The 25490-nt window shown below is 45.0% G+C and overlaps 1 protein-coding gene across 1 annotated transcript; it reads left to right on the forward strand.

Annotated features, from left to right (window-relative positions):
• Window positions 1–4534: 4534 nt before the first annotated feature.
• On the forward strand, window positions 4535–23083 carry c7h8orf76 (chromosome 7 C8orf76 homolog). Its single transcript, XM_078216879.1, has 6 exons — window positions 4535–4683; window positions 7090–7185; window positions 7900–8043; window positions 9471–9991; window positions 13180–13312; window positions 22201–23083. The coding sequence occupies exons 1-6, from the start codon at window positions 4570–4572 to the stop codon at window positions 22441–22443; spliced, it is 1251 nt and encodes a 416-aa protein (XP_078073005.1). The 5' UTR covers window positions 4535–4569; the 3' UTR covers window positions 22444–23083.
• The last annotated feature ends 2407 nt before the right edge of the window (window positions 23084–25490 follow it).

Below are 25490 nucleotides of genomic sequence, written 5' to 3' on the forward strand. Positions count from 1 at the left end.
AATCTCAAAGATTTAGTATCCTGTGTTCTTAAGGATGTTAACGAATATCACTGTGATCATGAACAGTGAAATGTTAACACGACTGAGCATTTTTAGATGGAGGCTATGATGGTACGTTCCCTTCTTAGCCCCTCCCCCATAAGATTGACACAGGAAGTTGAAAGGTTTTAAACATCAGGACTATGTTTGAATGAAAATTTAGGAAGCCTTAATACATCACTTTTTTCAGGAAGCTTGAGTAGTATTTAATCAAAACTTTTTGATAAGTTGGTGATGTAGGTGCACTTAGCTTTAATACTGGCCACAGCCCAATAACAACTTTTCCACCAATGAGAGTTGGCTGGCCCTCTCCACCGATTCACCTTCCTGCCGATGTCCAATAAATCACTTGATTTTAAGTTTTAAATGCAAATTCCTCCACAATCTCAATTAACCTTTCTTGTTTTAGGTTTGCACTGCTATCTTGCTTGTCCAGCCACCGTCTTTGTAAGAGTCTGTGAACAACCAAGATATCAAAGATGTTTAATAAAGATTAGGAACAGATTCTTAAATATCTGTGAATATCTGACATAAACAGATGGAATTCCTGCTTTTGATGGCTTACGAGGAAACTTAACTGTGCTTTTGAAGGGGGTCAGTGGAGATTCTATGTAGGCTTGTTATTTTTTATTTTTCTGTTATTCCTGCAAATAATGTTTTTAAATTGACATCTGTTCAGCTGTCTACTGCAGTTCTGTCTTGATGTTTTGTTTTTATGTAGATTTGGCAAATTCTTTTCCATTGACTACAATGATTGTAATATGTGAACATAACACATTTCAAAATAAACCTTCATTCTGTGACTTGGGTGTTGTTGGGTTTAATGTTAATTTAACTTTTCCGTTCTACTGCAACAAACATTTAAAAACTGAAAAGCAAGGTTAAATTCGCATTCTCTCCTCATTGCTTTGAGCATTGCTAATCATGTCTAAAGCCATGGTATCATTAAAGGGCTATGCCAGAAGGTAGGCCCCCAAGAACGACCTCTGCCAGCACAGGGATTGAGCCCATGCTATTGGTGATTATTCCCCTTTTACTAACCTAACCAACCCCAAATTATTACTACCTTTTTAAAAAGCCAAATTCTTCCCATATACCAATGCATCTTCTACTGTTCCTTGATATTTTGGTTTCTGCCAGTAATTTATTTTGAATACTCAAATTATTGACACCACAGACCAAGCGGTCGCGTAACATATCATTTAGAGATGACCTGAATTCGGAGTGTTCAGCCATTTGGCAAAGCGTGGCTACAAAAAGCAGAAACTCTCTCCTAGGTCCCTACTGACTGAATGGAGCTTGTACTGCTATATAATAATGGGAGGTCGGTCTTTCACTGCCACTACTTGAGCAAAGGACTTCATATTCAGAGCCTCTGGAGATGTTAGGCTTCTTAAGAGGATATACGTTTGTGGGCGGCAACTAAGAGTAAAATAACTTTTTGTTTTTCTACTGAAGTTATCTAATTGGCAGCAAAAATGTATCAACCTCCAGATCAAATGGATCGATTTTTCCTGAATAATAAATTTTGAGAGTGGACTGATTTATTCTGGTCGACAATACTGTAGTGCAAGGTAATACGACGAGGAAACTTTAAATCACAATGATAATTTATTAAACAACAGCAGCAACACAATGCACTCAAGTTCAACATTGATACAGCTCATGTCCCTCCAACTCCCTAGCTTGCAGTGCGGGATTCCCCTCCCGGACAAGCGCTCAACCACTCCATAGCTCGGGATTTGTGTGCTCTGTTCCATTAGGTCACTTTTCTGAGGAAGGATGTCCTTGCTATAGAGGGAGTACAGTGAAGATTTACCAGGCTGATTCCTGGGATGGCAGGACTGTCATATGAGGAGAGGTTAAATCGGTTAGGATTATATTCACTGGAGTTTAGAAGAGAGAAGAGGTCTCCTAGAAACTTATAAAATTCTAACAGGGTGGATTCAAAGAATGCTGCTGATGTTTGGGGAGTCCAGAACTAGGGGTCATAGTTTAAGGATAAGGGGTAAACCTTTTAGAAGGAGAAACTTCACCCAGGGAGTGGTGAATCTGTAGAATTGGCTACCACAGAAAGTAGTTGAGGCTAAAACGTTGCGTGATTTCAATAGAAGAGATTAGATATAGCTCTTGGGGCTAAAGAGATATGGGGGGAGGGGGGGGGATCAGGTTATTGAATTTGATGATCAGCCATGATCAAATTGAAGAACCGAATGGCCTCCTCCTGCTTCTATTTTCTATGTTTGGGCGAGTCACGTGACCTGTGAACGATCACCCCTTCAAGGAGCTGCGCTGTCACACTTTCCTAATGAAGGGTAAATGGGAAATGTTTGAACTTAATATGTACCTCATCCATAGCTGGTTAAGTAATCCTGTTATCCCTCTTGACACTGTTTCAGATAACAATGCAGTTTGTGGTTGAACAGGGGGATGGGACTGAACTGCCACTCCTGTGGGAAATAGCAGGTGGGAAGGAGGAAGCAAATGTGACAGGGCTAATGCATTCAGGAAGAGAGCAAAGCGGTACCTGGACAATCGGCTGGGATTTGGAAGAGTGAGATAACAGCTGCAACAGTGATAGATCTCCTTGTGGAACCTGTATTCCCTGCTCCATTAGCTTTATCTGTCGCTTGTGTACAATAAAGCCAAGGGTCTTTCTCAGGCAAGAACTGTGTTTGCAATTCCCTAACCATTACGTAATATCAGAAGTTGCATCATTGCCTGTTAATAACAAAGTAAATATGGTGAAATGCTGCAATCTGTTGGCAAGAATGAAACAATAGTGAGCCTCAGTTTAAACGTGTTAGTATAATAGTTGAGATCTTGTGGCGCATTGCATAGTGTTCCTATCTCTGGGCTAGAAGCTTGGGTTTCAAGTCCCACTTCAGGACTTGATGACCAAGGAAAGTGCGTGCATCATGTGGTCAATCGGGTTGGTTATCAACCTCCTAAATCCTTCTATTTGATTTGATTTGATTTATTATTGTCACATGCATTAACATACAGTGTATTGTTTCTTGCGCACTATACAGACAAAACATACTTTTCATAGAGAAGGAGAGAGTGTAGAATGTAGTGTTACAGTCATAGCTAGGGTGTAGAGAAAGATCAACTTAATACAAGGTAGGTCCATTCAAAAGTCTGACAGCAGCAGGGAAGAAGTTGTTCTTGAGTCGGTTGGTACGTGACCTCAGACTTTTGTATCTTTCCCGATGGAAGAAGGTGGAAGAGAGAATGTCTGGGGTGTGTGGGGTCCTTAATTATGCTGGCTGTTTTGCCGAGGCAGCGGGAAGTGTAGACAGAGTCAATGGATGGGAGGTTGGTTTGTGTGATGGATTGGGGGTAATGTCATGGAACTAGTAAAGACAGCACCTCTGACAGTGCAGCACTCCCTTAGTACTGGCACTGAGTGTGTCAGCCTCGATTAATGAGACCACACCTAGAGTATTGTGTAGTTTTGGTCTCCTTATTTGAAGAAGGATATAATTACATTGGAAGCAGTTGAGAGTAGGTTCGTGTGAATCATTCCTGGGGGCTAATATTACGAAGAAAGGTTGGGAATTTAGAAGCATGAGAGATGATATTAAAACATATAAAATCTTGGGAGACTGGATAAGGTGGATACCGGGAGATATTTCCATTTGTAGGGGAGTCTAGAACCAGGGGACAAAGTTTAAGAATCTTCTTTTATGAGGAGGATTTTTATCTCTCAGACGGTGTTAGTTTTATGGAATTCTCTTCCAACAGAGCAGTGGAGGCTGGACTACCAAATTTATTCAAGGCTGAGTTAGAAAGATTTTTGATAGATAAGAGTTCTGGGGGGAGGGGGGGGGGGACCCCAACCAAATCAGCCATGATCTTAATAAATGGTGGAGCAGGCTCGAGGGGTTAAACGGCCTACTCCTGCACCATGTGGCATGGTGGCACAGTGGTTAGCACTGCTGTCTCACAACTCCAGGGACTCGGATTCGATTCCCGGCTTGGCAAGAACAACTTCTTCCCTGTCTGTGTGGAGTTTGCACGTACTCCCCGTGTCTGCATGGGTTTCCTCCGGGTGCTCTGGTTTCCTCCCACACTCCAAAGATGTGCGGGTTAGGTGGATTGGCCATGCTAAATTGCCCCTTAGTGTCTATAGATGTGTAGGTTAGGATCAACTATGCTAAAATGAACCCTTAGAGTCCCAAGAACTGTGGGTTAGGGGGGTTAGCAGGGTAAATGTGTGGAGTTACGGGGGATAGGACCTGGGTAAGATGGTCTGTTGAAGAGTCAGTACAGACTTGATGGGCCGAACAGCCTCCTTCTGCACTGTAGGGATTCTATGATTATGTGCTCAATTAGTCTGTAGGGGTGGGAGTGACAGCCAAAGGCTGGCACAATCTTTAAATTGCTGGGATCTCCAGAGTTTGGCACAAGCTCACTCAGATGTTGGTTAATTAGGAGGCTGTGTTGTGGGGGAGGAGCAGGTGGAACTGTTGTGCTGAGCTGCTGAGCTCCGGGGGGAGCCTGGCGGTTGGGCACAGGCTCAGGACGATGGAGGCTCTGGGCTGTGACTTTGATGATTCCGTCTTTGGAGCGTTCCGGGAAAGGAGGCCGGCGCCGGGGGTGAAGCTGGGATCTTACCGAGCGAAGATCTGCCAGCCGGGGGTGAGAGGGTTTGAATTTAATCCGAGGCGTTACCGGCTGGAGCGAGTTTATAGGAGAGTGGGTTACACAGATTGTGGTCCGGCTGGAAACAAGGGTGGGCTTTAACCCTGGGGAGGGGGATTTGGAGGATTTCTGGGGGGCATTTGGAGGATTTTTGGAGGGCTCTTTGAGGTCAGCCATGGAACAGATTTTACAGGCAATCAAGCAATGCTGACTGTAGGAAAATAACTGCATCTTGATCAAAGTTATAGCATTCCCCAGAATGCCTTCAATCCCTCTGAGCCATTCTGGGCAGAGTCAGATGTGGCTTTGTACAATGTACAGCTTTGTAACAGGCCATTCGGCCCAACCAATCCATGCTGCTGTTTATGCTGCCCTGGAGAACCTTCTCTCCACATCCAAATCTATCAGCATCACAGACACTTTATTGCAGTGTTAATGTAAGCTTACTTGTGACACAAATAAATCAATTTAAAAAGAGTATACCCATTTCCTGCATGTGTTTTTTCATGTAGGTTAAAGTTTATTTATTAGTGTCACAAGTAGGCTTACATTAACACTGCAATGAAGTTACTGTGAAAATCCCTTAGTCGCCACACTCCAGCGGCGCCTGTTTGGGTACACTGAGGGATAATTTAGCATAGCCAATGCACCTAACCAGCACGTCTTTCGGACTGTGGGAGGAAACCGGGCACCCGGAGGAAACCCACAAAGACATGGGGAGAACGTGCATATTACGCACAGACAGTGACCCAAGCTGGGAATTGAACCCGGGTCCCTGGCGCTGTGAGGTAGCAGTGTTAACCACTGTGTCAATATTTCGGTGCCTGTAATGTTGGAGTGGTGTATTGGTTTATAATTTTAATTCAATATTCCTTCCTTTAATGTCCTAAACACCACATCGCAGGTACCTGCTGAATTTGTTTGTTTTTGTTACTATGTAATTGACCATGTTTGTAACTTGATTATTTAATTTATACATGAATTTTTTGATATAAGTTGCACTGAAATTCAGCCTTTAGGTTGCAAATGTATTTCTTGATTAAAATAACACCATTGTTATTATCCAGCTTCCCCTTAATGCATCTGTCTAATTCACTCGACCCACTCGCTATGTAGCCAGTTCCACATTCTGACCACTCTCTGGCTAAACAAACCAGAATTGCCTAGTGGCGACGCGGGGACTTTCTCAGTAACTTAATTGCAGTGTTAATGTAAGCCTACTAGTGACACTAATAAATAAAAGCTTTTTAAAAAACCATAGTCTGGCAAACCTTTCCTTTTCAAGAGTTTATCCAATTCTCTTCCCAAAGTTACTGTTAAATCTGCTTCCACCTCGCTTTCAGGTAATACGTTCTAAATCATAACTCATTGAAAGAAAGGTTCATTTGCCAGTTACGTTAAATCTGTGAAAAGCAAAATCCTGCGGATGCTGGAATCTGAAACAAAAGCAGAAAATCTCAGTAGGTCTGACAGCATCTGTGGGGAGAGAATAGAGCCAGCGTTTCGAGTCTGGATGAATCTAGCTCGCTCGGATGAAGGATCATCTAGATGTGAAACATTGGCTCCATTCTCTCCCCACAGATGCTGTCAGACGTTCTGAGATTTTCCAGCATTTTCTGTTTTTGTACCTTCAATCTGTTGCAAGTAAAGTAGCTTTTCCTTATTACAACTCTATTATTAAAAATCTCAATAATTTGGAACATCTTGCGCTAAAATTTCTCAGCTCTAAGGAGAACAAATCCAGCTTCTCCATTCTCTCCACGTAATTGATGTTCTGTTAATCATGCCACTAAATCTCCTCGGCACCCACTCCAAGACCTTGACGTCCTTCCTCAAGTGCAGTGCCCAGAATTGGACATAATACCCAGGTTGAGGCTTCACTTGTGATTCTTAACAGTTTCTCCGTGTTGCCATTGCTGTTGACTGCCCTCTGTGTAAAAATAATTACTCATCCGTCTGACATTTTTAGGTGTCTCTCTTATCTGTGTGGAGTTTGCACATTCTCCTCGTGTCTGCGTGGGTTTCCTCCGGGTGCTCCGGTTTCCTCCCACAGTCCAAAGATGTGCGGGTTAGGTTGATTGGTCAGGTTAAAAATTGCCCCTTAGAGTCCTGGGATGCGTAGGTTAGAGGGATTGGCGGGTAAATTAGCGGGTAAAAAAAAAGGGATTAGCGGGTAGGGCCAGGGTGGGATTGTGGTCGGTGCAGACTCGATGGGCCGAATGGCCTCCTTCTGCACTGTAGGGTTTCTATGATTTCTATATTAAGAAAAAAGGAAAAGTGGGTTTGCTGGTGGGAGAAGTTGTCAGTAATTTCCATATCGTGAAACTAGCTGCAGTAGATTCTTTTTTTTAAAAATGAAGCCCTCCTTTGATTTCAATCTTTCTTGCCTCTGATGACTTGCAGTGGTTCTGGGGTGAGATCTGCACAGTTGACGATGTGGAGAAATTGACGACGCTGAAGTTTCGGGGCGATTTGGCATTCAAGTCTCAGGATTATCAGGTATCTAGGAACCTGGAGGGTTTGCCCTGACCAAGGAAGGATCCTGTAACATTTTAATGCTTCTTACATTTTCTCAAAAGCCTACGGGTGCCTTGTTTTTTAAAACAATGGACTTAGATCTAAAAAGTACACGGTCTTCTCGAAATCAGGAAATTGGTGATGCAAAGTTTTGAATTCAACAAAGTTTGACTTCTGGTGGGGGAGGAGGGGGATGCATACTTTGATAGCAGGAGATTTGTAATTTTTTATTTTAAAAGCAAATTTACTGCGGATGCTGGAATCTGAAACCAAAAGAGAAAATGCTGGAAAATCTCAGCAGGTCTGGCAGCATCTGTATGGAGAGAAAAGAGCTGACGTTTCAAGTCCAGATGACCCTTTGTCAAAGCCAAAAGGCATAGAGGCTAAAAGGCATCCCCCACAACCTCCCCGCCCCCCTCCCCTCAACACCCCCCCCCCCCCCCCCCCCCGGCACCCCCAATCCACCTTCCCTGCTTTACTCCTCTTTCATTCCCTCACCTTTCTATGCATTTTAGCTTTGACAAAGGGTCGGCCTGGACTCAAAACACCAGTTCTTTTCTCTCCTCAATTTTTACTTCAAGATGCTTTTTGGCTATGTCAGATTTTAGTAATAGTCTAAAATTGTATCATTGTAAACTGCCACGTGATCACAAAATACTGTATAACGTGTGGTCTACCGTACCTTTTCTTTTCCAGAAAGCATTGGGCGAATATTCCAGCAGCCTGGCCCTTGTTCCAGAGTCAAATATAGCTCTCAGAAGAGATCTACAGGAGGCCCAAGCTCGCTGCCTGTGCTTTCTTGGCAGACCTGAAGATGCCTTGGATATAGCGCAAAAGCTGGTTAGTCATAACAGCAGCGGTATAACATTAAGTTGCACAGTGCTATGAAGCTACATGGTTATCAAAACATACTGTGCTTATATCACAGAGTACGGAAATGGTAGCTGCTGCTCAGTGGGTAGCACTCTCGCCTCTGAGCCAGTCGGTCAGGGGTTCAAATCCCAATAGGGCTTGAGCATGTAATCTAAGCCGACAGTCCCAGCGCAGTACTGAGGGAGTGCTGCATTATCAGAGGTGCCACCTTTCAAATGGGACATTAAACTGAAGCTCCTTCTGCCCTCAATTACATGGCTACTATTCCATAGAATAGAATCATAGAATCCCTACAGTGCAGAAGGAGGCCATTTGCCCCATCGAGCTTGCACTGATAACGATTGCACCCAGAAAGAACAGATTATTTGGTTGTTGTCACATTGTTGTTTGAGGGGCCTTGCTGCACGCAGATTGCCTGCCATGTTTCTACATTACTCTCAGTACTATATTGGTGTGTCAGCCTACGTATCTGCATTCAGGTCTTGAAGTGGAACTGAAACCCACAGCCTTCTGATTCAGACCCGAGAATGCTTCCAACCGCGTCGCAGCTGACACTCGTAGATCCTGGGTGGAATTTTCTGGCTGTTCATGCCGACAGGGTTTTCTGGTCCCGCTGCAGTGAACGAAGTTTTGGCCAAATTCTCCGTCCTCGCTTGCAGTGGTGGTGGGGAGTGAATGGCTGGAACATCGCGCCCAATATCTCAATTAGAAAATATTATGTGACATAAAGGCACTAAAACGAAGCAAAAATGTCAATTTTCTTTATTAGTATCACAAGCAGGCTTACATTAACACTGCAATGAAGTTACTGTGAAAATCCCCTAGTCGCCACACTCCGGCGCCTGTTCGGGTAACACTGAGGGATAATTTAGCATGGCCAATGCACCCTAACCAGCACGTCTTCCGGACTGTGGGAGGAAACCGGAGCACCCGGAGGAAACCCACACAGACACGGGGAGAACGTGCAAACTCCACACAGACAGAGATCCAAGCCGGGAGAATCGAACCCAGGTCCCTGACGCTGTGAGGCAGCAGTGCTAACCCACTGTGCCACCGTCTCGCCCATGTTAAGCAAAACCGAAAACATTGGAATAATATTCAGCGAATTCAGTTCAGCAAAATGTGTGATAATTCCTTGAAAAGGGGAAATTTTCCTGGCTATGGGAAAGGAGCAGCGGGAGTGCGACTGTTTGAGTATCTCTTTCAAAGGCCCAATGTGCTGAATGGCCACCTGCTGTGCTGTGTGATTCTGTGATATTGTGTTGCTGACATGGTGATTACTAATGCAAAACGTAGAGTGTGTGTCACTTGTGCTGAGCTCCTAGTTTATTTTCATCTATATTAAGGGCGTCGACCCTTCCTTATTTTCTACTCTCTTTTTATCTTGTTACCAGAGAGCTGGGGTAACCAACTCGGACCATCTCACCACAGTTCTTAACCTCGATATGCTGATCTATCGGAATGCTGGCCGTCTATCCCGAGAGCTCTGCTGTTTGCAACAATTAATTTCCTTGCACCCTCTCAACCCATGGTACTGGAAGAAGCTAGCTGAGTCTTACCTGGGTCTCGCCCAAACCGTATTATCTATGACAATGCCAGTGGTCCCAGTCTGCAAGGATGGACAGTGTCTCAGCATGTCAGAAAAGACAGAAACACCTCCAACCAAAGCTGACTGTACAAGGCCTCAGAAACCGAGCAAAGGTCTTTCGGAAAGGCGGACATTTCTCTCCAGGAATGCATCCGAGGAAGAGAATCCTGATTCAATACCTCCAAGCGACTTAAAAGAATTGTCTGGATCAAGTAGTGTGGTCTCTTTCTATTCAGCTGTTGGCAATAACGTCAAAATCGATCCCAAAAGCAGGCAGCGGCTGAGGGATCTGTGGCTGTTTGCGTGTTCCTCCTTTGTAAGGGCAAGGTATGCATGTGACACGGAGCAGGTTATGGTGCCTGTGTCACCAGATCAGATATTGCAGTGTCTGCCGTTGACCCTGACCTTTTGATTTGATTTATTTTTGTCACATGTATTGGGATACAGTGAAAAGTATTATTTCTTGCATGCTATACAGACAAAACATACCTTACATAGACAAGAAAACCAGAGGGTGCAGAATGTAGTGTTACAGTCATAGGGTGTAGAGAAAGATTAACTTAATGCAAGGTAGGTTCATTCAAAAGTCTGATGGCAGCAGGGAAGAAGCTGTTGAGAGGTATTGATAGAGTGGATTCTCAGAGGCTTTTACCCAGGGCTGGAATGGTTGCCACGAGAGGTCACAGGTTTAGGGTGCTAGGGAGTAGGTATAGAGGAGATGTTAGGGGTAAGTTTTTCACTCAGAGGGTGGTGGGTGCATGGAATCGGCTGCCGGTAGTGGTGGTGGAAGCGGATTCGATTGAGTCTTTTAAGAGACTTTTGGATAGGTTCATGGAGGTTAGTAAGATAGAGGGTTATAGATGAGCCTAGAAGGTAAGGGAATTGTTCGGCGCAACTTATGGGCCAAAGGGCCTGTTTGTGCTGTAGCTTTTCTATGTTCTAAGCTGTTCTTGAGTCAGTTGGTACGTGACCTCAGACCTTTGTATCTTTTTCCCGACGGAAGCAGGTGGAAGAGAGAATGTCCGGGGTGCGTGGGATCCTTAATTATGCTGGCTGCTTTTCCGAGGCAGCGGGAAGTGTAGACAGAGTCAATGGATGGGGGGCTGGTTTGCGTGATGGATTGGGCTACATTCACAACCTTTTGTAGTCCCTTGTGGTCTTGGGCAGAGCAGGAGCCATACCAAGCTGTAATACAACCAGAAATGGGCCTGAGGCTGGATGTTTTGCCCTGTATCTTGCTGGGAAAGTGAGGACACTCGTAAACGGTGAACAGAACAGCAGTGGCAAAGGAAATCTGGTAACATAGGTCGGATCGGGCACAGAAAGATAGTTTTGATTGCAGTTTAAATTGTTTCCTTTCTGGGCCAGTTTGATTGCTCTGCATTGACAATTATCATGTTGCTAGAAAAGATACTGGTGCTGTCACAGTCCAGCCTTAGCTCTCTGAGATGAATTTCACACGCAGTTAATGTACAAATCCAGCAAGTCTTCAAAAGTAATGGGGAAGTTAAGGGGTGAGAGGGAAGTTTGTGTGAACCAACATGGAAAGACTTAAATCAACCAGTAAGCTCTGGAGATTTGCAACTCATGCTGTACATCTTTAGCCCCTGAATCTGGTAGGTAATTATAGAATCCCTACAGTGCAGAAGGAGGCCATTCGGCTCATCGAGTCCGCACTGACCACAATCCCATCCATGCCTTTACCCCGTAACCCTCATATTAATCTTGTTAATCCCCCTGACACTAAGGGGCAATTTCGCATGGCCAATCAACCTAACCAGCACATCTTTAGACTGTGGGAGGAAACCGGATTTTCAAACTATTTTTAATTTTCAAATTAATAATAATTAGCACACCATTATTATTTTGCGGGTTTCTTAGTCTGTGTGCATCCTCTATGCTTTTTACCCCCTTTCTCATTCTTTTACTTTTTTTTTCTCCTTTGCATTTTTTCTCATTTATTTTCAAAAGATAATTTTTCTATTATGCACGGACATATTCTATCAGAAGTAACTTGCTCCCTTTCACAAATTTGTTAGCTACTCCTTCATGTAATTCCCCATCCCCATATCCAGCTGTGGAGTTGAGAGGAAACCCTAATGCAATCTGGGAATGTGGGACCTGGGAGGAGGAGCAGGCCATTCAGCCCCTGGAGCCTGCTCCGCCATTTGATAAGATCTGATTGTGACCTCGACTCCACTTTCCTGTCTGCAACTCCTCCAGAACTCCTGACTCCCTAGCTAATTAAAAATCAATCTAACTCAGCCTTCAATGGCCTAGCCTTTACTCGACTCTGGGGTAGAGAATTCCACAGCCTGATGACCTTCTGAAGGGAGAGACTTTCTCCTCCGTCTTAAACGGTAGACCCCTTATTTTTAAACTATGCCCCTAGTTCTGGTGTCCTCCTGAAGAGTGCACGCTCTGCCAGTATCCACTCAATCCAGTCCCTTCAGGATCTTATCGCTGGAATTCTACCGCTTCATCCACCATGGAATCGGAGCGGGTGAGGAGCGGACAACGGAAATGTCTGTTGACCTTGGGCGGGAATTTCTGGTCTTGCTCGAATGAGGCTGTATAATCCTGCCCTTTACCTTTCAATATGATTCTTGTTTTTCTGTTTGTATGGGTTTTTTATGGATGAGGGTTGTGACCCTGGAAGGTTTTGAAAATAATGGTGCAAGTTTTAAAATCAAAACATTACTGGATCAGGAGTGAATGCAGATCAGTAAGCACAGGGGCGATGGGCAGACAGGATTTTAAACAGAATTGGGAGACAGTAGCAGAGTTTTGGATGGCCTGATGTGTACAGAGGGTCGGGTGTGGGAGGCTGACCAGTATTAGGCTGGGATGGTTAAGCCTGGAGGTAATAAAGGCTGGGACAAGAGCTTCAACAGCAAATCAACTGAGGAGCTGGGTGATGTTACAGAGGTGGAAATATTTACTGAATAGATATAAAGTTTAAAATTTATTTATGAGTGTCACAAATAGGCTTACATTAACACTGCAATGAAGTTACTGTGAAAATCCCCTGGTCGCCACACTCCGGCGCCTGTTCGGGTACACTGAGGGAGAATTTAGCACGGCAATGCACCCTAACCAGCACGTCTTTCAGACTCTGGGAGGAAACCGGAGCACCCGGAGGAAACCCACGCAGACACGGGGAGAATGTTCAGACTCTGCACAGACAGTGGCCCAAGCTGGGAATTGAACCCGGGGCCCTGGCACTAACCACCATGCCACCTATATGTGATCTTTGATTAGAAATTCATTTCACTCAAAAAGACAGCAAGGTGGAGAAAGATTGGTTTAGTCTCAAGACAGTTGAGGTTAGAGACAGTGGCTTGGGATTAGAGACTATGACAGGGTCTGAAGACAAGACCCAGTTCTGACCGTTTTGAGAGGCGTTCTGTATGGTGCCAGTGAGTTTGGAGTGTGCATTTTATGTATCATTTACTACATGCTGCAGTTGTCTTTGCAATATGAGAGATTAACCAGCGAAACCCACCTGTGCTTAGACTCCTGTTGCAGATGGTGAAGACACAGCAGGCCTCCTTCGTCCTGGAGAGGAACCTGATTGTCCAAGAAGAGATCAAGCAGCAACTCAGCAACCTGGAGCTGAGGGAAGAGGCACTGAATGCAATAAGCAAGGTAACTGGATCTATTAGTTGTGTGAATTTGTATTTCTGTTCACTGTGAGCAAGCTGTGTACATTTTTCTGTCCAGCATTCAGACATGTCATACAATTAGAGTTCCCAAGTTGCCTGAATTAAGCTCTGGAATTTCATCCCTAAAACTCTCGGCCACTCTCTCCTCCTCCCAGATGCTCATTAAAGCCTCAATTTTTTTCACCAAGCGTTGAGCCTAATATCTCTTTATCATAGAAAGAATCATAGAAACCCTACAGTGCAGAAGGAGGCCATTCGGCCCATCGAGTCTGCACCGACCACAATCCCACCCAGGCCCTACCCCCACATATTTACCCGCTAATCCCTCTAACCTACGCATCTCAGGATTCTAAGGGGCAATTTTTAACCTGGCCAATCAACCTAACCCCCACATCTTTGGACTGTGGGAGGAAACCGGAGCACCCGGAGGAAACCCACGCAGACACAAGGAGAATGTGCAAACTCCACACAGACAGTGACCCAAGCTGGGAATCGAACCCGGGACCCTGGAGCTGTGAAGCAGCAGTGCTAGCCACTGCGCTACCGTGCCGCTTTATGTGGCATCTTGTCTGATAGTTGTTCCTGTGCAAGGTGTGGGGGTATTTTACTACGTTAAAGGCGCTATGTAAGTGTAAGTTGTCATTGCTCATCATTGCATTCTTAAAAATATGTCACCGTACTTCAGAGGTGCATACATTTTCCCACAAAAGTGTAAAGTGAGCCTAGATCATTACTCTAAGATAGACATACAAGAGTACAAGTCCAAGGTTGTGCAGGGCGCTTTGGCGCAGGACGGTTTTGTGCAGAGGTTACTGCACTAATTATAGGAACTGTTAGATACTGTAATATGAAGACAGTCCAAAGATGTGCGGGTTAGGTTGATTGGCCAGGTTAAAAATTGCCCCTTAGAGTCCTAAGATGCGTAAGTGAGAGGGATTAGCGGGTAAATATGTGGGGGTAGGGCCTGGGTGGGATTGTGGTCAGTGCAGACTCGATGGGCCGAATGGCCTCCTTCTGCACTGTAGGGTTTCTATGATTTCTTTCTATGAGTAGACTTGGTATTCTGGAGCAATGTCCATCTTCATCCAATCCCATCTCCAAAGGAGTTGAACTTGATGTGGTGCTATATACAAGCAGGTATTGCAAATATTAAGAACTATTGAACAGTTCAGTTGACCTTTTGTGTAGCATCCTTAAGCAAGTCAGCAATGGTGAACCTTTATAAAAGCTTGGAAAGGTCTCAGCGGGACTAGTGTGTCCAATTCCGTGCACCACACTTTAGGAAGGATGTCAAGGCCTTGGAGAGGGTGCGGAGAAGATTGACTGGAAAGGTACTGAGGGTTAAATATGCCAGCAGATGTTCATACAGCTAATTTGGAGGCAATTACAATTGTTTGGCAAAATGTGACAGAATGGCAAACTCGCAAACCAAAGTGTGATGAGATTGTGGAGAAGCTGGGATTGTGCTCCTTCGAGCAGAAAAGGTCAAGGGGATACTTAACAGACGTGTTCAACATTGTTCTGAGGACCCTTGGCGAGTTTCTGTAGCGCATCTTGTTGATGGTACACATGACTGCCACATTGCATTGGTGGTGAGGGAATGAATCTGGTGAAGGATGGCATGGTGGCACAGCGGTTAACACTGCTGCCTCACAGCACCAGGGCCCCAAGTTCAATTCCAGCCTCAGGTGACTGTGTGGTGTTTGCACATTCTCCCAAAGCGTGGATTTCCTCCGGGTGCTCCGGTTTCCCCCCACAGTCCAACAATGTGCGGGTGAGGCTGATTGGCCATGTTCAATTGCCCCTTAGCGCCAGGGGGACTAGTTAGAGTAAATACATGGGATAGGGCCTGGGTGGGATTATTGTTGGTGTCGGCTCAATGGGCCAGTTGGCCTCCTGTACTGTGAGGATTCAACGATTCTATGATACAGAAGATAAGGAGAGACTATTTCCTGTGGCTGGAGGGTCAGTATCCAGGGGAAAGATAAGATTTTTATTGTTTAACATACTGCAGTCTTGAGTGCGCTTCCGAAAAGGATGGGGGAAGCAGAATCAATGATAACATTCAAAAGGGTATTGGATAAATATTTTAAAAAGAAAAAAAAAAGCAAGGGTACAGGAAAAGAGCAGGAGCAGTGGGACTAACTGAATACCTCTTTCAAAGAGCTGGCATTTACACAATGTGCTGAATGGTCACCTGTGCTGTAAGATTCTATAATTTAAATTTTTAAAAATGCATTCATAGGATGTGGGTGTCACTGGCTGGGCACGCATTTATTGCCTATCTAATTGCCCTGCAACTGAGTGACTTGCTGGGCCATTTCAGAGAATATTTAAGAGCTATGGATCTGGAATCATACGCAGGCCAGATTGGGTAAGGATACAGATTTCCTTCCCTAAAGGACATTAGTGAACCAGATGGGTTTTTCCCACAATCGACAATGGTTTCATGGTCATCAGTGGATTCTTAATTCCAGATTTTTATTGAATTCAAATTCCACCATCTGGGATTCGAACCCCTGAGCATTACCCTGGGTTTCTGGATTACTAGTTCAGTGACAATACCACGACGCCACTGCCTCGCCTTAGAAATAAACATTTCTAATTCTCTTTTAATTGTATATTTTGTTACTGAGTAACATCTATTTTTGAGAGAGTACTTTGCATTATTTATATCATTATGCGGCGGCACGTTGGCACAGTGGTTAGCACTGCTGCCTCACAGCGCCAGGAACCCGGGTTCAAATCCCGGCTTGGGTCACTGTCTGTGCAGAGTCTACATGTTCTCCCACGTGTCTGCGTGGGTTTTCTCCGGGTGCTCCAGTTTCCTCCCACAGTCCAAAGATATGCAGGTTAGGTGGATTGGCCGTGCTAAATTTCCCCTTTGTGTCAGAGGGACTAGCTGGGGTAAATACATGGGGCTATGGGGATAGGGCCTGGGTGGGATTGTGGTCGGTGCAGACTCGATGGGCCGAATGGCCTCCTTCTGCACTGTAGAATTCTATGATTCTAGAAATACAGTCAAACGTTCCTGTGAGTAATGGCAGATTTGGGCTGGGATGTCATGTTACACCTTCTGAAGGCGTGTAACATGACGTCAAAGTCCTGGTCTCGGACTCACTGGAATCTGTTTTTGTGTTTGCGCTGACCTTTAATTTCCTGTTAACATTTTTTATGGGAGGAATCTTACCACTTTGGTTAGCGAGTTTGCAGTTCCGTCACATCTTAACGTCCAGCTTTGATCAAATTTTGTCAAACAAGTACAACATGCTCTAAACTAACCACATGAGCAGAGAGTTATCATCCTCTCTCTCCCAGTCATCAGATTAATTAGCCATTATCTCAGTTACTGTCTGTAGAATTTTGCAGAGTGCAACATGACTGGCGCATTTTACTGAGATAACTGGGTTTTTGCAGCTGAAGCACTGCGATGTTTCTGAGAGATGTAAAGAGCTGGTTTATGAACGCAAATCTGTTTTTGATTTGTGGGAAATATCTCAATCAATGTCTCTTTTAATAATTTTTATGTTGTCTCTGTTGGAGACCGTTTTAATGACTGTATAGGATAAAGCACTGAGAGATATGTCGTGCACATTTGGTGTGGTTTCTTTTGTGTTGTATAGTTTAAAACTCGGGCAGAACAAAATGTACAGTTCCTTTTAGACCATATCAAACTCCCTTGGCTCCAGAACATATGTATGTAATTTGGTCTATTACGCAGCAGATCATTTGGAAAGCAGCCCAGTGTGTTAGAAAACAGTATGGTTCATTTTAAGTAAGGCTGCAAGTTTTTACTGTACAAGACAGCATGCGCAGAAATTTGTTCTTTAACTAAAATGGTTCATTGTATACTGTGGTCAGTCCATGTGGCGCAGCTTTGTCCCATTAGCCACGGGTCCATCCGTTCTGTTTGTTCTGGAAGTATTTCATTTAAGCTTCTCGAAGGAATTTTGTTTTTATTTTTTGAACATACAGTGCCCTTTCATTCGAAACATCTTCATCGAGGCCTTCCCCTGCTGCAAGGCAGAGGTGATGGTGATGCACCATAGCTGTGGGGGCATTCTAGGACGAGAGGTCATGGTCTTAGGATAAGACAGCAAATTTAAAACAGAGTTGAGGAGAAACTACTTCCCCCAAAGGGTTGTGAATCTGTGGAATTCGCTACCCCAAAGTGCGGTGGGTGCTGGGACAGTGAGTAAATTTAAGGAGGAGTTAGATAGATTTTTAATTGGTAATGGGTTGAAGGGTTATGGGGAGAAGGCAGGAAAATGGGGATGAGGAGCATATCAGCCATGATCGAATGGCGGAGTGGACTCGATGGGCCAGATGGCCTAATTCTGCTCCTATATTTTATGAATCTCTGCTGTTAGGGGCCAGAGGTATGGACAGTGAACAACCAGACTAACTTAGTACACTAAAAGCAAAATACTGCGAATGCTGGAATCTAAAACAAAAACGGAAAATGCTGGAAAATCTCAGCTGGTCTGAGACCATCTGTGGAGAGAGAATAGAGCCAACGTTTCGAGTCAGGATGACCCTGAGAATGACTCTAACAAAGGGTCACTCTGACTCGAAACTTTGGCTCTATTCTCTCTCCACAGATGCTGTCAGACCGGCTGAGATTTTCCAGCATTTTCCATTTCTGTTTTAACTTAGCACCCTCTTCAGGACTGGACCATCTCACTAAAAACCAGCAAATTTCTTGCTGTAATGTTCAAACTAGCTGCTTGAGGGCAGCATGTGTACTTTCAGAGTTTTGCCCTTGAAACACACACAATGCAAGTAAAAGCTCATTGAAAGATCTTGTCCAGCTTATCTGAAAGTGCAGGAAGGGATGCAAGTTTGCTCACCACCTGAACCGCCTTATGTTGAAAGAATCTTTGAAGCAGTTTCTTTTACATTTGCCTCCGAGAAGGATACTAACCGATTTGCATTGATTTATTTCCGTTTGTGATTCAGGTGTTCATTCCCCAGGAATCCCACTGTGTTTGTGATCCCTGGACCAAGTAAAGGGAGAGACTGATACACAGTCGGTGTGATTGCCACACCCCAGGATTGGTGATGTGAGGCCGGTCCCCACTGCTCGAGAGTCTAGCACAAGTGCTCACAGTCTCGGATTAAGGGCTTGCCTGTTTAAAGAGTCATAGAATCCTTACAGTGCAGAAGGAGACCATTTGGCCCATCGAGTCTGCACCGACCACAATCCCACTCAGGCCCTATTCCCCATAACTCCATGTATTTACCCTACTAGTCCCTCTGACACTAAGTGGCAATATAGCATGGCCAATCAGCCTAACCCGCACATCTTTAGACTGTGGGAGGAAACCAGAGCACCCGGAGGAAACCCACGCAGACACGGGGAGAATGTGCAAACTCCACACAGACAGTGACCCAAGCCGGGAATCGAACCCGGGTCCCTGGCACTGTGAGGCAGCAGTGCTGCCCCTGAGTTTAGAACCCAGATCGAGGAAAATGCCTTCACTAAGAGGGTTGTGAATATTTGGAACTCTCTATCCAGGGATGCTCAGCTGTTGACAGAGGTCAAACGATCTTTGGATACTAAAGGAATGTGGGAAACGTGTGGGAAAATGGAGTTAATGTAGAAGATCAGCTATGATTGTATTGAATGGTGGGGCAAGCTCGAGGGGCTGTGTGGCCTACTCCTGCTCCTATTCCTTGTATTTCAGTGTCACTACCCCCTCACTTATTTATTAGAATCTTTCCAAGCTGCCATAGTGGTTTATCGTCCATATCCACTCGCCCATAGGTACATGCACCAGCTGACTTTGCTCTAGCCAGTGAAGACGGGCAGATGGATGGCCCTTAGCCAATCAGCAGCCCTGTGTGTAGCTGTGTTGCAAATTCCTGTCACATGGCTGGATTCCTTTGAGGTCCAGGGGGGGTTACAGATGGAATGTGTGGTCCTACCACTGTCTGCCCACAACTCCTACAACTTTATATCAAGCTGCAAGCGATGGAATTCACTCAACCTGCAGATTGTGAATCTTCACCACCCAGTCAATTTTTAAGTTCATTTATGGAATGTGGGTGCTGCTGGCTACAGAGCATTTATTGCCCACCCCAGATTGCCCTTGAGAAGGTGGTGGTGTTCTGCTGCCTTAACACACAGTCCATATGGTGTAGGCACACCCACAGTGCTGTTAGGGAGGAAGTTCCAGTGACAGTGAAGGAATGGCGATATATTTCCAAGTAAGAAGTCTAACAACACCAGGTTAAAGTCCAACAGGTTTATTTGGTAGCAAAAGTCACTAGCTTTCGGAACAGGCTGTTCCTTCGTCAGGTGGGTGGGAGTTCTGATCACAAACAGGGTACAAAGACACAAACTCAATTTACATGAATAATGATTGGAATGTGAGTCTTTACAGCTAATCAAGTCTTAAAGGTACAGACAATGTGAGTGGAGGAAGCATTAAGCACAGGTTAAAGAGATGTGTATTGTCTCGAGACAGGACAACTAGTCAGATTTTGCACATCCAGGCAAGTCGTGGGGGTTACAGATAGTGTGACATGAACCCAATATCCCGCTTCAGGCCGTCCTCTTCTGCGGAACCTGGCTATCAGTCTCTGCTCAGCGACTCTGCGTTGTCGTGTGTCGTGAAGGCCACCTTGGAGAACGCTTACCCGGAGATCAGAGGCTGAATGCCCGTGACCGCTGAAGTGTTCCCCGACAGGAAGGGAACACTCCTGCCTGGTGATTGTCGAGCGATGTATTTCCAAGCCAGGATGGTGTGTGACTGCGAGGGGAACTTCTAGGTGGTGGTGTTTCCATGTGTCTGCTGCCCTTGGATGTCAATGTCCACGTTCTCAGCAGAAACCACGGGTCCTTCACCTGTGCCGCCCCATGAGAGAAGTGCAGAGATCCCAGAGGGTTGTGGGGCTGGGGGGAGATTACAGGTTTGGGGAAGGGTGAGATCGAGAAAAAATTTTACAAAACAAGGATGATGATTTTAAAATACTGTGTATTGTTTAGGGTAATGGGCAAAAGGTCCAGGAGGGAATGAAATATTTTCTTATGCAATACTGCTGGGATCTGGTTCCCGCTGCCGGAAACAGTGGAGGGAACAGGAACTTTCACAAAAGAATTGGATATAAACCTGAAAGGGGAAAATATGCAGCGCTACGGGGAAAGAATAAAAGAATGGCAATAATTAGATAGTTCTTTCAAAGAGGCAGAACAAGCATGATGGGCTGAACGACCTCCTTCTGTACTGTGTGATTCTATTCAATTTGTATCATAAGTACAGTATTTTTATTTGAGTTCTTCTGTTTTTTATGAACGAAACAACACACTCTTAAAACTGGTACAGTACGGCGCAATCAGCTCACCGTATGAAACTAAAGAGAACCAACACAGTTGGTTCGTCTAACCCAGCTCTTCCACATAAAAGATGAGTACATAAAACGAGTAACAGGATGGGGAGAAAATGGACAAATGCTGTAAAGAATTGGAAAAGAGACACAAGCCCTGGAGTACACTGTGTTCGAGACAGCGCTGCATGCGTTATGGAAAGTCCTGTCGGAGTAAACCCAACATTACGGAGCCTGTATCGTAAAAATAACGGCCCAATACTTACTGGAATAAGTGATTTAAATCGAAGTATGCAAGTTAGAAATTCCATTTGGATACAGTCCAGAATAATTTTGTGCCAATTCTATACAGAAGGTGACCTATCATTAATCCAAGAGCATAAAATATTTTTCCGATCTGCAAGTGTTAGAATATTATACAACCGTTTCTCATTTACATACAATACAATCCCTACAGTGCAGAAGGAGGCCATTCGGCCCATCGAGTCTGCACCAACCACAATCCCACCCAGGCCCTATCCCCAAAACCCCATCTATTTTTACCCTGCTAATCCCTCTAACGCACACATCCCAAGACACTAAAGGCCAATTTAGCATGGCCAATTTAACCGAACCTGCACGTCCTTGGACTGTGGGAGGAAACCAAAGCACCCTTAGAAGCCCTACAGCACAGAAAGAGGCCATTCGGCCCATCGAGTCTGCACCGACCACAATCCCACCCAGGCCCTACCCCTACATATTTACCCACTGATCCCTCTGACCTATGCATCCCAGGACACTATGGGGCAATTTTAGCATGGCCAATCAACCTAACCCGCACATCTTTGGACTGTGGGAGGAAACCGGAGCACCCGGAGGAAACCCACGCAGACACGGGGAGAACGTGCAAACTCCACATAGGCAGTGACCCAAACTGGCAATCGAACCCAGCTCTGGAGCTGTGAGACAGCAGTGCTAACCACTGTGCCACCGTGCCGTGCTGTGCCATGATATCGATTGTCTGTTTATCTGGAAGTCCTCGAGTCAGAAACACAGGGTGCCGTCTCCATATCAAATTTTTTTCTAGCTTTTTAAATCTACCCGACTAACAGCTTAAAATGTTGACACAAGACCAGACACAGTAGGTATAGACCCCTATCACCAATTTACAGATTTGGCACAGTGGGGATATGTCAGGGTCCATCTTGTGTCTGAAGCTTGGTGTGATAAACAGACAGTGTAGAATTTTTAATTGAGTCTCCTTTGTTTGAATACAGACTGAGATTTTATTTGCATTCTCCCAGATAAGGCCCCAGATCTCCCCTTCAACATTCACTGTGGGGCCCTTTTTCCCAAACCTGCAGAACCTCTTGCCAATTTGTACTGGATCGAGAGCATAATGTCTCATAAAACCTACTAATCAATTGTTTCTGTTCCATGGACAGTAAGAGTTTTTCCACCGGGGAACTCGAGCATTAAGATGCAGGATGTTATTTTTTAAGATTAAAGTCTTTAAGCTCTAAGTATTTAAAATATTAAGTCTGTCTTTCCTCCTTCCGTCAGACAATGGGAGAGGATCTGTTTCCGGACAGGTTTAAAAATGGCACAGAGACCGACAGGCCTGGGACCCCCCTCAGTTCATCCTCACTGACCCACATTGCCATCGAGTCAGGCTCCGACTTTGAGGAGAGGTGGTTCAAGAAGCTCGGGTGCGAAACCTTCTGTGGCCCCACATTGGAAGTAGAGCAAGATGGGAAGGAGAAAGCGTCCTTGGAAAATGTCAGTCTGGTTTCGTCACTGCCGTAGACTGTGAAAGTGACCCTATGTGTGCGTATGCGTAGCAGACAATGAAGGAACTCAGGCTCTAAGAGCAGAGCACACACACAAATCAAACACCAGGCGAGAATACCTACTCCTGATGGAGCGGGTCGAATGCTGATCTTAATGTTTCACAGACTCAGTGAGACTCCTGAAGACTTCAGATGTGAGAGTTCTAAAACTTGCAGACTGGCTTGGAAGAAAATAACTGGTTCGCGCTTTACCTCTGTGGACCTCGAGCGCTTACCAATATCATAGACTTTCCACACACAAAAACAGAAAATGCTGGAAAATCTCAGTGTCTGTGTAGGGAGAATATAGCCAGTGTTTTGAGTCTGGATGACTCTTTGTCAGACTTTTCACACTGGGACACAGTTAGTGATAGGGTTTCTCCCATGAGCTGCCAGGCCAGGATGTGGTTTTATTCGTGTAGAGTCTCTGATATAAGCTTCGTAGCCGGAAGTGCGAAGAACAATGTCTGTGACAGTAATATTTACATTGAAGATGTCCTGGAAGATCATTTTTCCCCCCACTGCTTGTAATCATTTTTAAATGTTGGTTTTATTCTTATTGCAGGAAGATTGAACAATTTCTCTAAATTAAAGCTGTTTGATGATTTTCTAATTAATATACCTTTGTTATGATTTGTATCCGTGCCACCTTGAGCTAAATGCATACATCCACCAGCATGGATCAGTCCGTGACTCTCGCCTTGGACATTTTCAACAGAACCCTGAGGCCTGGGCAGTTTTTTGGGAGTTCCAGATTTCCATTTCCCTTCGTGTGAAGGAGTGCGTCCGGATGTCACCCCTGAACGGTCTGCTCAGGTTTAAACAAGGACCTAATAAAGACTTCCAAAAGCTTTTGAGAGGAAAAATAAACATTGTTTCTGTGAATTGGAGAATTTGTATTTGGGGTGGCATGGTGGCACAGTGGCACAGCAGTTAGCACTGCTGCCTCACAGCGCCAGGGACTAGGGTTCGATTCCCGGCTTGGGTCACTGTCTGTGTGGAGTCTGTACGTTCTCCCCGTGTCTGCGTGGGTTTCCTCCGGGTGCTCCGGTTTCCTCCCACAGTTCAAAGATGTGCAGGTTAGGTTAATTGGCCATGCTAAATTGGACCTTAGTGTCAGGGGGTTAGCAGGCTAAATAAGTAGGGTTAGGGGATAGGGCCTGGATGCGATTGTGGTCGATACAGTCTTGATGGGCCAAATGGCCTCCTTCCGCAACGTAGGGATTCTATGATTCTATTAAGGGGGTACGGTTTCAGAAGAGGAAAGTGAGCAGTGATTTTGTGCACAGAATATTCTAGTTAGCCTGCTGGCTTCTGAGGTAGAATCTTTGACATCCATTTAAGACGGAATCTCCCTGGCCTCGTCCCCTTTCAATCTCTGTAATTAACTCCAGCCCTCCAAGGCATCCATGTTCCACTAGTTCTTGTCTCAGTGCATTCCTCATTGTCCTCCCAACCTCTGGTTGCCTCAGCCCCTTCTTTAGACCTTTCTGTTTCCCTACGCTCAAGAAAGCTCCTTAAAATCAATACCTTTGACCAAATGTTTGGACCCCTTTCCCAATGGAAGGATTTGTACTGGAGGAAAAGAATTGTAAATTATTGTTGCTTTGATTGTCCTGGTATCCCAGTGTAGCTTCGAAAGTTTATTTATTAGTGTCACAAACAGGCTTAGATTAACACTTCAATGAAGTTATTGTGAAAATCCCCTAGTCGCCACACTCCGGCGCCTGTTCAGGTACACTGAGGGAGAACTTAAGCATGGCCAATGCACCTAACCAGCACGCCTTTCGGATTGTGGGAGGAAACCCATACAGACATGGGGAGAATGTGCAGACTCCACACAGAGAGTGACCTAAGCCGGGAATCGAACCCGGGTCCCTGGCACTGTGAGGCCTCAGTGCTAACCACTGTGCCACCGCGTCACCCACTTCAGGGAGTGCAGGGAACAATGGCTGAACGGGATTTAGTTCCATTTGATTCTATGTTGCTTGATGGACTGAAATATTGACCCCAAAATCTGGCAGCCTGATGTTGTCTCCCTTGCAATGAAAATAAGGACTTCATCAATACAGCAAAGGCAAGAATGCAACTCTGCTGAACACGTCACTGCAACCCAGATGCTTTGGGGATTTCATTTTCTTTCAAGTGGAATAGATGGTTGGTAATAATTTTTCTTTTAAAAAGTCCCTGGCACTCAGATCTGCCGCAGCTTGTGTGTTTTTTATCTGAATGTGGAACAGACGAGCCCAGAGAGGAAGGATATGAGAACATGATACTGCAGAAATGTTCATTCTCAGGATGTGGGTGTTGCTCAGAGTTGCCATTTGTTGTCCATCCATGCCTTCTTCCCCCCCCCCCCCCCCCCCCCACACAGCCTGATCATCAGAAGCAGTGTTTGTCAAGGAAAAAACTAAACGTTCAGTTGCTTTTACATTATCAATGTGGAAAACAGATGAAGGAAATGCAAACACAAAATGCAGAGGCATCCCATGTAAAGAGAAACAATTGTTAAGTGTGATCATTCAATCCACCAGCAATTAATTTTTATAGTTGAATTATAATAAACCGCTTTCTTGAACCTTGTGGGCTGTCCCTGTGGGGTAGGTACACCCACAATGCTGTTAGGAAGGGATTTCTAGGATGTTGACCCCGCGATAGTGAAGATACGGCTGATATATTTCCAAGTCCAGGTGGTGAGTGGCTGGGAGGGGAACTTCCAAGTGGTGGCGCTTCCAAGTGGTGGCGCTCCCATGTGTCTGCTGCCGTTTTCCTTCTAGATGGTAGAGGTCATGGCTTTGGAAGGTGCAGTCAAAGGAGCCTTGTTGAGTTGCTGCAGTGCATCTTGTAGATGGTGTACACTGCTGTCACTGTTGGAGGGAGTGAATGTTTAAGATGGAATGTGAAAATGTGTTAAAACGTACCAGGGATGAGGAACATCGGTTACGAGGGCAGATTGGAGAGGTTGGAACTGTTCTCCTTGGAGAGAAGAAGGCTAAGAGGAGATTTGATGGAGATGTTCAAAAT

Source organism: Mustelus asterias, chromosome 7, assembly GCF_964213995.1.
Source record: "Mustelus asterias chromosome 7, sMusAst1.hap1.1, whole genome shotgun sequence".
Taxonomy (NCBI): Eukaryota; Metazoa; Chordata; class Chondrichthyes; order Carcharhiniformes; family Triakidae; genus Mustelus; species Mustelus asterias.